We start from the raw sequence: 18,668 nt of genomic DNA on the forward strand, positions 1-18,668 counted from the left end.
AAACCAGGAAAGAAAGAGGAAGGGAAGAAGGGAGTAAAAAAGGAAGGAAGGAAGGATGGGATAAAAGAAGGAAGGAAGGAAGGAAGGAAGGAAGGAAGGAAGGAAGGAAGGAAGGAAGGAAGGAAGGAAGGAAGGAAGGAAGGAAGGAAGGAAGGAAGGAAGGAAGGAAGGAAGGATGGGATAAAAGAAGGAAGGAAGGAAGGAGAGAGCAGGAGGAAGGAAGGAACAGGAGAATTAGGTGATTTGGACCCAAAGACAGTACCAGGGTTATTTAACTACATGGATAAGGAAAACTGCCAGAAACCTTGGTTTTACTAAAATACAGAGCTTTATTCACAAATGCAACTCCAAACGTCGCTGTGCAAAAGTCCTACGTTAACTGAGTCCAGAGTCTGTGTGGACTCTGGGCTTTAACGGCTCTGAGATCAATCATCACACGGTGGAAATGTGACAGAAATGTGACAGAAATGTGGCTTTGGGCTGGATCAGCTTCTCTGGGACGGACTGGTGTCCATGTGCTCCGGAACAAAGACGAGAACAGGACGGCTTGGCTTTAATCAGTCACATGTCCAAACAGACGGCTCTAAGTGGTGGCACTGGTGCAGAAAAGCATAGTAAGATTCTAGAGAAACACATGCCTTCAGGATCAGACAGTTTTCACCCATTAAAAGCACATTCTGCACACGTTACATCAGCAGCACGGAGGAGCAGGACGAGTGTGCTGGTGGCTAGGGATGGGAATCGAGAACCGGTTCTTGTTGAGAACCGGTTCCCAGTGTTTCAATTCCTTGGAATCGTTAGCCTTTTTCCCAAACGATTCCCTTATCGATTCCAGTCGGCGCGAATGACGTCACCAAGCACGTTGCGCCACGTGCGCATTCGCGCCCAGCAGGAAAACACGGGACAAAGCGGCATAAACGCTAGAAAGTTTGGTTACATTTTACCAAAAAGGATGACAACAGGGCGACAATTCTTGCAATGTGGACATTTCAACAAAGGGAGGAAACTGTTAGGACTCGGCCGGCTGATCCGCTGGGAGCGCGGAGTCAGCCTGCATGTGGTAAGGCTGATTTATGGTTCCGCGTTACACCAACGCAGAGCCTACGGCGTAGGGTACGCGGCAACACGCACCGTACGGCGCACGTCCGCGTACCCTACGCCGTAGGCTCTGCGTCGATTTAACGCGGAACCATAAACCATGCTTTAGAAGAGCTGCGCTCCGGCGGACAGCGGAGCTCCTGACGCAGCTGCAGCATCATCTCATCTATGGGAGAAGTTAAAGAGCATCTACCGCTATTCTCCTTTCATCAAGGAAGGGAAGAGTATCAGGCCAGAATAGATGAATGTCACCAGCAGTGACTAAGTTTGTGGTGTTGAACATGTTACTGGACATTCTTGTGTAATTGCTACAAAATAATTTATTGTTTTTCGTTAATTTCTACAGAAGAATATTTATTTTATTATTATTATTTTATATTAAATAAATATTTTACTGTATATTACAAATCATTTTGTGGGGACTATTTTTTTTGTTCAAAGATATAAAAGTTTTATATCTTTGAACAAAAAAGGTCGGAGAAACAAAGAAATTGAAACAAAGAAACAATTTTAGTATCAACTTTGTTTGATTAAAACAAAGTTGATACTAAAATTGTTTCTTTTTAGTATTTTAGTATCAACTTTGTTTTATTAAAACAAAGTTGATACTAAAATTGTTTCTTTTTAGTATTTTAGTATCAACTTTGTTTTATTAAAACAAAGTTGATACTAAAATTGTTTCTTTTTAGTATTTTAGTATCAACTTTGTTTTATTAAAACAAAGTTGATACTAAAATTGTTTCTTCTCCTTTTTTCCAAATGAGAATCGATAAGAGAATCGATAAGAGAATCGATAAAGAATCGAATCGATAAGCAGAATCGATAAGAGAATCGGAATCGAAAAAATCTTATCAATTCCCATCCCTACTGGTGGCCAGGCCAGGACTGGACTGGATCACCTGTCCTCACTTCAGACTAGGTGCTGAGTTTTAAATTAAATTAAAGCTGCAGGCAGCGATGAACGGGCCCTTGCACGTGCAATTTGCACCAATGAAGGTCAAGGACTCAATACCGAGTCCGATGACACCACCCACGACTCTTTATGTCAAACCATTCAAAAGTTATGGCAGAGAAAAGTATTCTAGGGGGCGCTGTTGAGCCGTTAGGCCACGCCCATTCATGCAAACCATGAAATATCTCATTTATCACCAGGTCTGGCTTGGTGCAAAATTTTGTGACTTTTGGAGCACGTTTAGGGGGAAAAAAGGCCTTCCTTTTTCGTCAGAAGGAAAATAAAGAAAGAATAAAAATTCCTACAGATACAATAGGGCCTTCACACTGCAAGTGCTCGGGCCCTAAAAATGCAACAATGATCCCTGCATACTGGCCACGGTTACATGATGTTTTTTAATTCGGAATTAATTATTCCAAATTAAATAATTCAGATTTCAACTATTTTCCTTCGAGTTTACATGGAAATAGTTATTCTGAATTAAGGTTTACATGGAAAACACGGACATTGACTGGAAGTTACGTCTACTGGAATAAAAACTAACTAAGCTTGAAACTTTGAAAAGCTCACAATGTTTATGTTTCCTGTTTCCATCTGTTCTTTTAATGATTTCTATTTATTAAATCAATGGTCTCTGCTCTTGACCAGCGTTGCTGCTGCATCTTGAAACTTTGTTTGGAAAACCAGCCCAGTGGAATATAAGATCATGGAGACAGACGGGCGAGGGAACGAGCAGAAAGAAAGACTGGAGTTAATTTAAAGAGGAATGACGGTGCGTCCCAAATGCCATACTAAACAGTATATACTAAAAAGTATATACTAAAAAGTACTAAAAAGTAGCACACTTTTGAATAAATATCAGTAGTATGCATTAATTCAGACGTACTATTAAGAGCCACACGTCACTTCCTGCTGTTGGGAGGGGGAGTTGTTACCATGGTAACCTGTCACAGCAGCAGTAACAGCTGTTACCATGGTAACAGCAGCAGCACCGCTCCGCTCTTTCCCTTTATTCTGGACCAAACAAGATGACATTATATAATGTTATTATATACGAATATTATAATATTAATATTATATAATAATATTATTATACTTAATATTATACTTATGACATATACGTATCACTTAGCAACCAAACGCCGCTGCATTGCATTGTGGGAGGTTTCTGCTTAGCTAGTGTCCATCAATCCCAGCCCCCGGGTCTGGCAGTCAGAAGGCGCGCCGATTTTTTCTAGTGTCCAGCCGCGGTACTGCAACCAAAAATCCCATGCGGCCCAGAAAGCTTTTTTCCCATAGACCGCAATAGTAAAAGAGAAGCCTCTATAACTGTTCACAGGACACCTCCAGCTGTAATCACCGGCAATTACTAATCTTTGTATTCTATATTTTTAAGTCATGGACTTTATATCCGTCAAAAATGTTTTATAACGGCCAGAAAAGTCAAAGAAAAGTCTCTTTCTGGGCGTGACGTCACGGCTGACGTCACAGCCGTGTCCGTGCATTCCACGGATGTTTTATATTAATATATATTATGTAATTATATTATATTAATACATTAATAATATATGTAATGCTATACATGTAATAATATACATTAATTAATATATTATATTAATACATATTATATTAATACTCGCGTCATTGCCCCGGGGCATGATGGGAGGCCCCAGAGCATCATGGGAGGTGACTCAACTGCGCATGCTCTATGGGCCGCTGTATGCGGAAGTAAACCCGGAAGTCAGAGATTTTTTCGGCTTATGCGCTGGCTGAGCAGAATGCATTGAAATGAATGGGCGGCCATTTTTGACGTCCCATCCAGTTTTATAATAGATCCATGATCAATCCACACTAATACATTTCTCCAGAATGAGTATGGATAGTACATACTAGTGAGTATGGATAGTACATACTAGTGAGTATGGATAGTACATACTATTGATATGGATAGTACATACTAGTGAGTATGTTCTAATGTTTCTGACGCACTAAAACATCTCACATACTCATTTTGCTAGTCATTAGGGTGGAAGTTTGGGATTGTATACATGATCACGGAATTATTCTATCCCAATTTAAAATAAACCAGCCACTTACTTCAGAATTAAGTTTCATTTGGAATGGCCATTTTCATTCAGAATTAAGGGTTTACATGGTCATTTTTACTCATTTTAAATCAGATTTAATTTTAATTCTGAATTGAAGAGGAATTAAACTTCCCATGTAAACGCACTGATTGATCCTGCACACTGTTGAACATCTTAGAATAGGATGAATTGAAAACTCAAATGCTTCACTCGGTATCTGAGTGTTTACCGTTATTCAGTTGAGCGACACCTAAATATACATATAAATATATATGTAAATACCTCGGAGTCTGCCGGCCCGCTGGATGGCCTGGTTGACGGACTTGAGACGGGCCAGCAGAGCGTTGTGGTTGTTGGAGCGGATCTTGTATTCGTTCACCAGATCCCTGTTCAGGTCGTAAAGCTCCCGGTAACGTTTCTTCATGGTCGTCCTGAAGACACAAATCAGTTCTATCTGTAGTAAATACATGCACTCTGAACATCATTAACCCTGGTGCTGTCAAGGGAGGAGGAAGAGAGGAAGGGAGGGAGGGAGGGAGGGAGGGAGGGAGGGAGGAAGGAAGGAAGGAAGGAAGGAAGGAAGGAAGGAAGGAAGGAAGGAAGGAAGGAAGGAAGGAAGGAAGGAAGGGTAAAATGAGGAAAGAAGGGTAAAAGGAGGAAGGAAGGAAAAAAGGGAGGAAAGAAGTAAGGATGGGAAAAAAGAAGGAAGGAAGGAAAGAAGGGAGGAAAGAAGGAAGGAAGGAAGGAAGGAAGGAAGGAAGGAAGGAAGGAAGGAAGGAAGGAAGGAAGGAAGGAAGGAAGGAAGGAAGGAAGGGGAAAAAGAAGGAATGAAAGAAGGAAGGAAGGAAGGAAGGAAGGAAGGAAGGAAGGAAGGGTAAAATGAGGAAAGAAGGGTAAAAGGAGGAAGGAAGGAAAAAAGGGAGGAAAGAAGTAAGGATGGGAAAAAAGAAGGAAGGAAGGAAAGAAGGGAGGAAAGAAGGAAGGAAGGAAGGAAGGAAGGAAGGAAGGAAGGAAGGAAGGAAGGAAGGAAGGAAGGAAGGAAGGAAGGAAGGAAGGAAGGAAGGAAGGAAGGAAGGAAGGAAGGAAGGAAGGGGAAAAAGAAGGAATGAAAGAAGGAAGGAAGGAAGGAAGGAAGGAAGGAAGGAAGGAAGGAAGGAAGGAAGGAAGGAAGGAAGGAAGGAAGGAAGGAAGGGTAAAATGAGGAAAGAAGGGTAAAAGGAGGAAGGAAGGAAAAAAGGGAGGAAAGAAGTAAGGATGGGAAAAAAGAAGGAAGGAAGGAAAGAAGGGAGGAAAGAAGGAAGGAAGGAAGGAAGGAAGGAAGGAAGGAAGGAAGGAAGGGGAAAAAGAAGGAATGAAAGAAGGGAGGAAGGAAGGAAGGAAGGAAGGAAGGAAGGAAGGAAGGAAGGAAGGAAGGAAGGAAGGAAGGAAGGAAGGAAGGAAGGAAGGAAGGAAGGAAGGGGAAAAAGAAGGAAGGAAAGAAGGGAGGAAAGAAGGAAGGGAGGAAAGAAATAAGGAAGGAAGGGAGGAAGGAAGGAAGGAAGGAAGGAAGGAAGGAAGGAAGGAAGGAAGGAAGGAAGGAAGGAAGGAAGGAAGGAAGGAAGGAAGGAAGGAAGGAAGGAAGGAAGGGAGGAAGGAAGGGAAAAAGAAGGGAGGGAAGAAAGAAGGAAGGGATGAAAGAAGGAAGGAAGGGAGAAAAGAGGGAGGGATAAGGAAGGAGAGAGCAGGAGGAAAGAAGGAACAGGAGAATGAGGTCATTTTGACCCAAAGACAGTACCAGGGTTAAGTTAAGTTTTACTGTGACATCATTCAGTACATAATACATGATAATACATAACACATAATAATAATAATAATAATAATCTCTGCCCTGAAGAATCTGGTCTGAGTGGCCGGTGGCCACTAGGGAATCTCATCCACATGTGTGATTAGGGAATCTCATCCACATGTGTGATTAGGGAATCTCATCCACATGTGTGATTAGGGAATCTCATCCACATGTGTGATTAGGGAATCTCATCCACATGTGTGATTAGGGAATCTCTCCCACATGTGTGATTAGGGAATCTCATCCACATGTGTGATTAGGGAATCTCACCCACATGTGTGATTAGGGAATCTCATCCATGTGTGATTAGGGAATCTCACCCACATGTGTGATTAGGGAATCTCATCCATGTGTGATTAGGGAATCTCATCCATGTGTGATTAGGGAATCTCATCCACATGTGTGATTAGGGAATCTCACCCACATGTGTGATTAGGGAATCTCATCCATGTGTGATTAGGGAATCTCATCCATGTGTGATTAGGGAATCTCATCCATGTGTGATTAGGGAATCTCATCCATGTGTGATTAGGGAATCTCTCCCACATGTGTGATTAGGGAATCTCATCCATGTGTGATTAGGGAATCTCATCCACATGTGTGATTAGGGAATCTCATCCATGTGTGATTAGGGAATCTCTCCCACATGTGTGATTAGGGAATCTCTCCCACATGTGTGATTAGGGAATCTCATCCACATGTGTGATTAGGGAATCTCTCCCACATGTGTGATTAGGGAATCTCTCCCACATGTGTGATTAGGGAATCTCTCCCACATGTGTGATTAGGGAATCTCATCCACATGTGTGATTAGGGTCCACATGTGTGATTAGGGAATCTCATCCATGTGTGATTAGGGAATCTCATCCATGTGTGATTAGGGAATCTCATCCACATGTGTGATTAGGGAATCTCATCCATGTGTGATTAGGGAATCTCACCCACATGTGTGATTAGGGAATCTCTCCCACATGTGTGATTAGGGAATCTCATCCACATGTGTGATTAGGGAATCTCATCCATGTGTGATTAGGGAATCTCATCCACATGTGTGATTAGGGAATCTCATCCACATGTGTGATTAGGGAATCTCATCCACATGTGTGATTAGGGAATCTCATCCATGTGTGATTAGGGAATCTCATCCACATGTGTGATTAGGGAATCTCATCCACATGTGTGATTAGGGAATCTCATCCACATGTGTGATTAGGGAATCTCACCCACATGTGTGATTAGGGAATCTCACCCACATGTGTGATTAGGGAATCTCATCCACATGTGTGATTAGGGTCCACATGTGTGATTAGGGAATCTCATCCACATGTGTGATTAGGGAATCTCATCCACATGTGTGATTAGGGAATCTCACCCACATGTGTGATTAGGGAATCTCATCCACATGTGTGATTAGGGAATCTCACCCACATGTGTGATTAGGGAATCTCATCCATGTGTGATTAGGGAATCTCATCCATGTGTGATTAGGGAATCTCATCCATGTGTGATTAGGGAATCTCATCCATGTGTGATTAGGGAACCTCATCCACATGTGTGATTAGGGAATCACACATGTGTGATTAGGGAATCTCATCCACATGTGTGATTAGGGAATCTCTCCCACATGTGTGATTAGGGAATCTCATCCATGTGTGATTAGGGAATCTCATCCACATGTGTGATTAGGGAATCTCACCCACATGTGTGATTAGGGAATCTCATCCATGTGTGATTAGGGAATCTCACCCACATGTGTGATTAGGGAATCTCATCCATGTGTGATTAGGGAATCTCATCCATGTGTGATTAGGGAATCTCATCCACATGTGTGATTAGGGAATCTCACCCACATGTGTGATTAGGGAATCTCATCCATGTGTGATTAGGGAATCTCATCCATGTGTGATTAGGGAATCTCATCCATGTGTGATTAGGGAATCTCATCCATGTGTGATTAGGGAATCTCTCCCACATGTGTGATTAGGGAATCTCATCCATGTGTGATTAGGGAATCTCATCCACATGTGTGATTAGGGAATCTCATCCATGTGTGATTAGGGAATCTCTCCCACATGTGTGATTAGGGAATCTCTCCCACATGTGTGATTAGGGAATCTCATCCACATGTGTGATTAGGGAATCTCTCCCACATGTGTGATTAGGGAATCTCACCCACATGTGTGATTAGGGAATCTCTCCCACATGTGTGATTAGGGAATCTCATCCACATGTGTGATTAGGGTCCACATGTGTGATTAGGGAATCTCATCCATGTGTGATTAGGGAATCTCATCCATGTGTGATTAGGGAATCTCATCCACATGTGTGATTAGGGAATCTCATCCATGTGTGATTAGGGAATCTCACCCACATGTGTGATTAGGGAATCTCTCCCACATGTGTGATTAGGGAATCTCATCCACATGTGTGATTAGGGAATCTCATCCATGTGTGATTAGGGAATCTCATCCACATGTGTGATTAGGGAATCTCATCCACATGTGTGATTAGGGAATCTCATCCACATGTGTGATTAGGGAATCTCATCCATGTGTGATTAGGGAATCTCATCCACATGTGTGATTAGGGAATCTCATCCACATGTGTGATTAGGGAATCTCATCCACATGTGTGATTAGGGAATCTCACCCACATGTGTGATTAGGGAATCTCATCCACATGTGTGATTAGGGTCCACATGTGTGATTAGGGAATCTCATCCACATGTGTGATTAGGGAATCTCATCCACATGTGTGATTAGGGAATCTCATCCACATGTGTGATTAGGGAATCTCATCCACATGTGTGATTAGGGAATCTCATCCACATGTGTGATTAGGGAATCTCATCCACATGTGTGATTAGGGAATCTCACCCACATGTGTGATTAGGGAATCTCATCCACATGTGTGATTAGGGAATCTCACCCACATGTGTGATTAGGGAATCTCATCCATGTGTGATTAGGGAATCTCACCCACATGTGTGATTAGGGAATCTCATCCATGTGTGATTAGGGAATCTCATCCATGTGTGATTAGGGAATCTCATCCACATGTGTGATTAGGGAATCTCACCCACATGTGTGATTAGGGAATCTCATCCATGTGTGATTAGGGAATCTCATCCATGTGTGATTAGGGAATCTCATCCATGTGTGATTAGGGAATCTCATCCATGTGTGATTAGGGAATCTCTCCCACATGTGTGATTAGGGAATCTCATCCATGTGTGATTAGGGAATCTCATCCACATGTGTGATTAGGGAATCTCATCCATGTGTGATTAGGGAATCTCTCCCACATGTTTGATTAGGGAATCTCTCCCACATGTGTGATTAGGGAATCTCATCCACATGTGTGATTAGGGAATCTCTCCCACATGTGTGATTAGGGAATCTCTCCCACATGTGTGATTAGGGAATCTCTCCCACATGTGTGATTAGGGAATCTCATCCACATGTGTGATTAGGGTCCACATGTGTGATTAGGGAATCTCATCCATGTGTGATTAGGGAATCTCATCCATGTGTGATTAGGGAATCTCATCCACATGTGTGATTAGGGAATCTCATCCATGTGTGATTAGGGAATCTCACCCACATGTGTGATTAGGGAATCTCTCCCACATGTGTGATTAGGGAATCTCATCCACATGTGTGATTAGGGAATCTCATCCATGTGTGATTAGGGAATCTCATCCACATGTGTGATTAGGGAATCTCATCCACATGTGTGATTAGGGAATCTCATCCACATGTGTGATTAGGGAATCTCATCCATGTGTGATTAGGGAATCTCATCCACATGTGTGATTAGGGAATCTCATCCACATGTGTGATTAGGGAATCTCATCCACATGTGTGATTAGGGAATCTCACCCACATGTGTGATTAGGGAATCTCACCCACATGTGTGATTAGGGAATCTCATCCACATGTGTGATTAGGGTCCACATGTGTGATTAGGGAATCTCATCCACATGTGTGATTAGGGAATCTCATCCACATGTGTGATTAGGGAATCTCACCCACATGTGTGATTAGGGAATCTCATCCATGTGTGATTAGGGAATCTCATCCATGTGTGATTAGGGAATCTCATCCATGTGTGATTAGGGAATCTCATCCATGTGTGATTAGGGAATCTCATCCACATGTGTGATTAGGGAATCACACATGTGTGATTAGGGAATCTCATCCACATGTGTGATTAGGGAATCTCTCCCACATGTGTGATTAGGGAATCTCATCCATGTGTGATTAGGGAATCTCATCCACATGTGTGATTAGGGAATCTCACCCACATGTGTGATTAGGGAATCTCATCCATGTGTGATTAGGGAATCTCACCCACATGTGTGATTAGGGAATCTCATCCATGTGTGATTAGGGAATCTCATCCATGTGTGATTAGGGAATCTCATCCACATGTGTGATTAGGGAATCTCACCCACATGTGTGATTAGGGAATCTCATCCATGTGTGATTAGGGAATCTCATCCATGTGTGATTAGGGAATCTCATCCATGTGTGATTAGGGAATCTCATCCATGTGTGATTAGGGAATCTCTCCCACATGTGTGATTAGGGAATCTCATCCATGTGTGATTAGGGAATCTCATCCACATGTGTGATTAGGGAATCTCATCCATGTGTGATTAGGGAATCTCTCCCACATGTGTGATTAGGGAATCTCTCCCACATGTGTGATTAGGGAATCTCATCCACATGTGTGATTAGGGAATCTCTCCCACATGTGTGATTAGGGAATCTCACCCACATGTGTGATTAGGGAATCTCTCCCACATGTGTGATTAGGGAATCTCATCCACATGTGTGATTAGGGTCCACATGTGTGATTAGGGAATCTCATCCATGTGTGATTAGGGAATCTCATCCATGTGTGATTAGGGAATCTCATCCACATGTGTGATTAGGGAATCTCATCCATGTGTGATTAGGGAATCTCACCCACATGTGTGATTAGGGAATCTCTCCCACATGTGTGATTAGGGAATCTCATCCACATGTGTGATTAGGGAATCTCATCCATGTGTGATTAGGGAATCTCATCCACATGTGTGATTAGGGAATCTCATCCACATGTGTGATTAGGGAATCTCATCCACATGTGTGATTAGGGAATCTCATCCATGTGTGATTAGGGAATCTCATCCACATGTGTGATTAGGGAATCTCATCCACATGTGTGATTAGGGAATCTCATCCACATGTGTGATTAGGGAATCTCACCCACATGTGTGATTAGGGAATCTCATCCACATGTGTGATTAGGGAATCTCACCCACATGTGTGATTAGGGAATCTCATCCATGTGTGATTAGGGAATCTCATCCATGTGTGATTAGGGAATCTCATCCACATGTGTGATTAGGGAATCTCTCCCACATGTGTGATTAGGGAATCTCATCCATGTGTGATTAGGGAATCTCATCCACATGTGTGATTAGGGAATCTCACCCACATGTGTGATTAGGGAATCTCATCCATGTGTGATTAGGGAATCTCATCCACATGTGTGATTAGGGAATCTCATCCACATGAGTGATTAGGGAATCTCACCCACATGTGTGATTAGGGAATCTCACCCACATGTGTGATTAGGGAATCTCACCCACATGTGTGATTAGGGAATCTCACCCACATGTGTGATTAGGGAATCTCACCCACATGTGTGATTAGGGAATCTCACCCACATGTGTGATTAGGGAATCTCACCCACATGTGTGATTAGGGAATCTCACCCACATGTGTGATTAGGGTCCACATGTGTGATTAGGGAATCTCATCCACATGTGTGATTAGGGAATCTCACCCACATGTGTGATTAGGGAATCTCATCCACATGTGTGATTAGGGAATCTCACCCACATGTGTGATTAGGGAATCTCACCCACATGTGTGATTAGGGAATCTCATCCACATGTGTGATTAGGGAATCTCACCCACATGTGTGATTAGGGAATCTCATCCACATGTGTGATTAGGGAATCTCTCCCACATGTGTGATTAGGGAATCTCTCCCACATGTGTGATTAGGGAATCTCATCCACATGTGTGATTAGGGAATCTCATCCACATGTGTGATTAGGGAATCTCACCCACATGTGTGATTAGGGAATCTCATCCACATGTGTGATTAGGGAATCTCATCCATGTGTGATTAGGGAATCTCTCCCACATGTGTGATTAGGGAATCTCTCCCACATGTGTGATTAGGGAATCTCATCCACATGTGTGATTAGGGAATCTCATCCACATGTGTGATTAGGGAATCTCATCCACATGTGTGATTAGGGAATCTCACCCACATGTGTGATTAGGGAATCTCATCCACATGTGTGATTAGGGAATCTCACCCACATGTGTGATTAGGGAATCTCATCCACATGTGTGATTAGGGAATCTCATCCACATGTGTGATTAGGGTCCACATGTGTGATTAGGGAATCTCTCCCACATGTGTGATTAGGGAATCTCATCCACATGTGTGATTAGGGAATCTCACCCACATGTGTGATTAGGGAATCTCATCCACATGTGTGATTAGGGAATCTCTCCCACATGTGTGATTAGGGAATCTCTCCCACATGTGTGATTAGGGAATCTCACCCACATGTGTGATTAGGGAATCTCTCCCACATGTGTGCTGCTTATAAAGTAACATTCCTGCACATTTGTGAGTATAACAGAGAAACACGGCGGTAACTCACATGTCGCCCATGAGGCGGGCGTCCTCCGCCTGCACCAGCATGTTCCTGATGTAGTTGGAGTGGTCGGCCATGTCGGCCGTTAACTTCTGGTGCACGGCGTGGAACTCGTCCACCTTTCACACAAACGTTCAACACTCAATACCGTTACATCACAGAGGCAAAAATCCCATCTGAAAAAACAGCTGGCGCACTTTAAAAGCATGTCGAGGCTGATTTACAGATGTGCTGAAATGAACAAAGCTTCTGCACAACACACAGACTCCTTTACTCACAAGAGAGGAGTTTCATGAGAACGTGTATTTAAACTGTGTTAAAGAATTACAATCCATCATTTGAATAGCCGAGCTGCAAACAATGCAATCTACATTATAGTTATATGTAGATATGTTGATATATAGATTTATAGTCCTTTTTATGTATATAATTGGGGGTAAATATATGAACCAGTATAGAGGACTGTCTCAGAAAATTAGAATATTGTGATAAAGTTCTTTATTTTCTGTAATGCAATTAAAAAAACAAAAATGTCATACATTCTGGATTCATTACAAATCAACTGAAATATTGCAAGAATATTTCTTTTTGAGATAGGATATTTGAGTTTTCTTAAAGAGTATTATATCACTATATTGAACAGTTATTAAAGTAGGGGTGTTTGGTTATGTGTGTTTTATAAGTAAGCTTATTGAAACTCTTGTTAGATGTAAGAATGTATGTAAGATTCAGGGGTAGGACTCTCATATATATATATATATATATATATATATATATATATATATATATATATATATATATATATATATATATATATATATATATATATGTACTTTATTTTTTACTTTTTTGTATTCTTTTTTTTTTAACATGCATGTTCCAAAAAAATAAATAAATAAATAAATATTCTGCAGCTTTGTGCTGCGTGTACCAGTTAATCAATCAATCAATCAATTTCCTTGTCAGTAAATGTGTTGACATAATTTAATGCATTTCATTTACATGAAATGCAACTTACGTGCATTTAAATCCTACTTCTTTTAAAAATAATTCCTTTATTACCCATACTGAACAGTGTAGAATATAATTTAACTTTAACCCTTGTACCGTCTTTGGATCAAAATGACCTCATAATCCTGTTCCTTCTTTCCTCCTTCTCTCTCCTTCCTTCTCCCTTCCTCTTTTCTCCCTTCCTCCCTTCCTTCCTTCCTTCCTCCCTCCCTTCCTCCCTTCCTTCCTTCCTTCCCTTCCCTCCTTCCTTCCTTCTTTTTCCCTTCTCTCCTTCCTTCCTTCTTTTTCCCTTATTTCCTTCCTTCCTTCTTTTTTTCCTTCCTTCTTTTTTCCCTTCCTTCCTTCTTTTTTCCCTCCCTCCCTCCCTCCCTCCCTCCCTCCCTCCCTCCCTCCCCCCCTCCCTTGACCTGAGGACAGCCCCAGGGTTAATCAGGATAGAGATCAGTGTGTGGTTGTTAAACCTCGGTGAGTGTAGAGCGTAGCTCAGAGATCAGTGTGTGGTTGTTAAACCTCGGTGAGTGTAGAGCGTAGCTCTTCAAAGTACTGGGGGAAGTCTGCGTCTGCTGAAAGGTCCTCTATGGCCAGGAAGGAGGCCAGGGATTGTACCACGTCCCCCGCCAGGTCAATGTCATCAGTCCTGAGGGTGATCTGAGGGAAAACAGAAGGAATTAGTCATTTAAAGAGGTATAGTCAGTAATGTTGGAACGCCCCCACAAACTTTGGGGTACGCGCATTTTCAGTCCAGTTTCCCAGGACATTTTGGACAGCACATTTTCAACAAAACTAGCCCATGTCTCATTCACCTGTAAGTGAGGCTGGTTTTATGGGGGGCAGGGGTGAGCTGTGTCCACCCAAACATGCGTCCTGCCCACCCAATCAAAGTTATGGGGATGCTTTATTTTTTTATAATTTAATCTTTTTATAAATATAAAAAAATATCACAGAATATCTGTACCGTTTCTGATTGGGTGGGCACTGCGCATCATTTTTAGACACAACAATGAACGCATACCGCAAAAGTTGTGTCTCGGTGGAGGGACCCGACGTCCCAGCAAAATGAGACAACAGAGAAGTTCAGAACAGCAGACAGAGACACACTGAAGGCTGATTTATGGTTCCGTGTTTAACGCAGAATGGTGCGCGTCGCCGCGTACCCTACGCCATAGGGTACGGCGTAGGGTACCCTACGCAGTAGGGTACGCTGTAGGGTACGCTGTAGGGTACGGTGTACCCTACGCTGTAGGGTACGCTGTAGGGTACGCTGTACTCTATGCTGTAGGGTACGCTTTAGGGTACGCTGTAGGCTACGGTGTACCCTACGCTGTAGGGTACGCTGTAGGGTACGGTGTACCCTACGCTGTAGGGTACGCTGTAGGGTACGCTGTGGGGTACGGTGTACCCTACGCTGTAGGGTACGCTGTAGGGTACGGTGTACCCTACGCTGTAGGGTACGCTGTAGGGTACGCTGTACTCTATGCTGTAGGGTACGCTTTAGGGTACGCTGTAGGCTACGGTGTACCCTACGCTGTAGGGTACACCGTAGGGTACGCTGTGGGGTACGCTGTAGGGTACGCTGTGGGGTACGCTGTAGGGTACGCTGTGGGGTACGCTGTGGGGTACGGTGTACCCTACGCTGTAGGGTACACCGTAGGGTACGCTGTAGGGTACACCGTAGGGTACGCTGTAGGGTACGCTGTGGGGTACGCTGTGGGGTACGGTGTACCCTACGCTGTAGGGTACACCGTAGGGTACGCTGTAGGGTACGCTGTGGGGTACGCTGTGGGGTACGGTGTACCCTACGCTGTAGGGTACACCGTAGGGTACGCTGTAGGGTACGCTGTGGGGTACGCTGTGGGGTACGGTGTACCCTACGCTGTAGGGTACGCTGTAGGGTACGGCGTAGGGTACGGTGTACCCTACGGCGTAGGGTACACCGGTGTACCCTACGCCGTAGGGTATACCTTATTACATTATTGGGAATTTATTACATTTTTAGGTGGGTTTTTTTTCTTCCAAAACTGATAATGTAATACTTGACAAATAATGTAATATATATGTTCATTTTCAGTCCAGAGTTCTACATTTTGTGTTTAAGTATCTAAGAATGTTTTATACACTGGATTTGAAACACCAGAATGACTATTGGGTTAAATTGCAGACTTTGAGTTCCATGTAATAAATTCCCAATAATGTAATAAGGTATTACATTATCAGTAAAAATGTTATTACAATATCCGTCAGGATATTTTATTACATTATTGGGGAAGTTATTACATTCTTGGATTTTATTACATTTTCGATTGAGTTAAGTGCAAATTTTATTACATTTTCAGGCGTTATCACATTTTCAGGAAATTATTACATTATAGGAAATTATTACATTATATGAAATTATTACATTATAGGAAATTATTACATTATAGGATGAAATTATTACATTATAGGATGAAATTATTACATTATTAGGATGAAATTATTACATTATAGGGTATTACAACATGTTAACACCGTACCAGGATGAAGGACATCGTTGATGATGTTAGAGAAGTCACTGCATCTCTGCATCAATTTAGAAAAACTTAAAAGGTCTTTCCAAACAATCTGCTTTCCACCATTCTGAAGTAGAAAAAAAAAATTCACTAGTGGAAAACATTCCAGACACCTTGTAATCTTCCTAGCAGTGGAACATCCTGGCAAGTTGATTCCAAGATAAGACTGCTCAGATAAGTTAGGATGTTTAAATTTCATGATAATAGGCCTACAGTTAAAAAAAGACTGAACAAACATGGCTCTCGAAGGGGAAAGCCTCTTCTGTCAACAAAAAAAGAACATGACAGGATGGCTTGAGTTCCCAAAGCTGCATCTGAACAAACCACAGACTTCTGGAACAATGTCCTTCAGACGGATGAGACTCAGGAGGAAATGTCTGGCAGTAAAAACCCCAGCACCGCACACTGAACGCTAACTGTAAAGCATAAAGATGGAGCTCAACAAACCCTCATGAAATAAAGCTAAACTGCTCCACAATGTTGTGAATCACTCCAAGATTCCTTCTCCATTCCTCTTTCCTTCCTTCCTTCTTTCCTCCCTTCCTTCCTTGTGACTCCAAGATCAGACAGAAAATGGTAACTTCAAATATTTGCTGTGAAAGGTGGAACGTCAACTGTCGTTCTTCATCTGAGCTGATCTTTACTTTATTGAAGATGTGGGGAGGGCCATTTGATTTCTTTTTTTTGTGATCAACTGTTTTTTATTATTTTGTTGATGCATACAATTAAATCGAACAATTATGAACGCAATTGTACGGTGGCATTTCTTTAATCCTGCCAGGTACACAACTTTTCTTTGAATTGTAAGTTTAGCTGAGAGTCGTCATTAATGGACCCTGGGAGAACATGGGATTGTCTTTCCAGAGACATTGGATAAATATATACTGACTTTTTTGCCAAAACATGTGAAGGAATGGTCCTGTGGTGTTACTTGAACAAAAACTGCAGAGAGGAGAATTGATTTTGTACATTGCATGTAGGGGTAGGTGTTTTTTTGGTGTTAAATACGTTCTATGCAGAAAGTTAAAATGAATAAACTGGAGGTAAATTTTAAGTTGGTGAAAATGTGTTTCCAGGGTAATTCATCACAGATTAGATCGGTCTGCCAACGTGACTGAAAAGTAAGATTTTATATGACGACTTGAGAAGTAATTCATACAGTGATGAAGCTAAGCCTCTGGATTTATTGGCCTTGACAATAACCAAGTGAAAGGCACTGACTGTGTTTCCAGCATCAATAACCCTTTTAAAACCTGAATATTGGCAATAACCCGAATTTGCACGGCCATGTAAACACCAATAACCCCTTTGAAAAACCAGAATTTGCTCATATTGGGGTTTTGTTTTGTGCTCATGTTCTGTTCACAAGGAATCCTGGTCTTTTGAGTCCAGGAAGTTCTTATAAACACGGAGAAACCAAGACCAGGAGGAGACTAATCACTTCATAAATGTAATGAAGGATATGAACATTTCTGCATTTGTAGACGGTAGAAAGTACCGGGATAGAAGATTTACAAGAAGGTGAGAGAAAAGTTGGTTGAAGCAGCATTTGTTTTGAATTTGGATCCAGGAAGAAGAAGAGGAAATGACGGGAATTGTGTCATGATGTTCTCCGTGCGTCGCTGGTTTGATCCAGATATCCTGAATGATTAATCACCATGGAAACGGAATATTGCCAATGTTTCAGTAACCGGAATATTAGCAATAACCCGGATTTTGACTGCATGTAAACGTAGTCAGTGAGTCCAGTTTTCTGTCCCAGGGGACTCTTTCATCGAGGATCTCAGGCTCAGATAAAAGAAGAAAGAAGTGCCAGGTAGATTATATTGCTGTTTGATGTGGAGAAATGTCCGCAGACCTTCACCTCCATAAAGATCTTTTAAAGTATGGACTCCTCTGTCTGTCCAAGGAGGAAAGACAAATGGACGAGAGTCAGAAAGCAGAGAATGGTTATGAAAAATTGGAGATTCCAAGTGCTATTTTTGTGTTGTTTTTGTGATCTTCTGTGCTTCTCGCCAACTCAGTAAGAGGTTTGATTTCTTTTATATCCTTATATATAAAATCTCAGAATAAAAAGAAGACATGCTTTCTTTTTTACCTGAGTGAACTAGGAAAAGGCCGGTTGTATGATGCAAAGGATTCAAACATATTGAGACATCCATCCATCCATCCATCCATCCATCCATCCATCCATCCATCCATCCATCCATCCATCGTCCGCCGCTTATCTGTTCCCGGGTCGCTGGGGCAGCAGCCTCAGCAGGGATGCCCAGACTTCCTTCACCCCAGCTCTTCCTCCAGCTCTTCCTCCAGCTCTTCCTCCAGCTCTTCCTCCATCTTTTCCTCCAGCTCTTCCTCCAGCTCTTCCTCCAGCTCTTCCTCCAGCTCTTCCTCCATCTTTTCCTCCAGCTCTTCC

The 18,668-nt window shown here is 42.3% G+C and overlaps 1 protein-coding gene across 1 annotated transcript in view; it reads right to left on the reverse strand.

The window, feature by feature from the left end:
• The window catches only part of bbs2 (Bardet-Biedl syndrome 2), a 40,183-nt gene that overhangs the window by 4,390 nt on the left and 17,125 nt on the right, over window positions 1-18,668 (reverse strand). Inside the window, exons 15-17 of the mRNA XM_061722728.1 lie at window positions 14,214-14,351; window positions 12,699-12,811; window positions 4,420-4,568 (exon numbers count right to left, since the gene is read on the reverse strand). Of these exons, the coding sequence (XP_061578712.1) occupies window positions 4,420-4,568; window positions 12,699-12,811; window positions 14,214-14,351 (400 nt within the window). The remainder of the gene's footprint in view (window positions 1-4,419; window positions 4,569-12,698; window positions 12,812-14,213; window positions 14,352-18,668) is intronic.

Source organism: Cololabis saira, chromosome 5, assembly GCF_033807715.1.
Source record: "Cololabis saira isolate AMF1-May2022 chromosome 5, fColSai1.1, whole genome shotgun sequence".
Classification (NCBI taxonomy): Eukaryota; Metazoa; Chordata; class Actinopteri; order Beloniformes; family Belonidae; genus Cololabis; species Cololabis saira.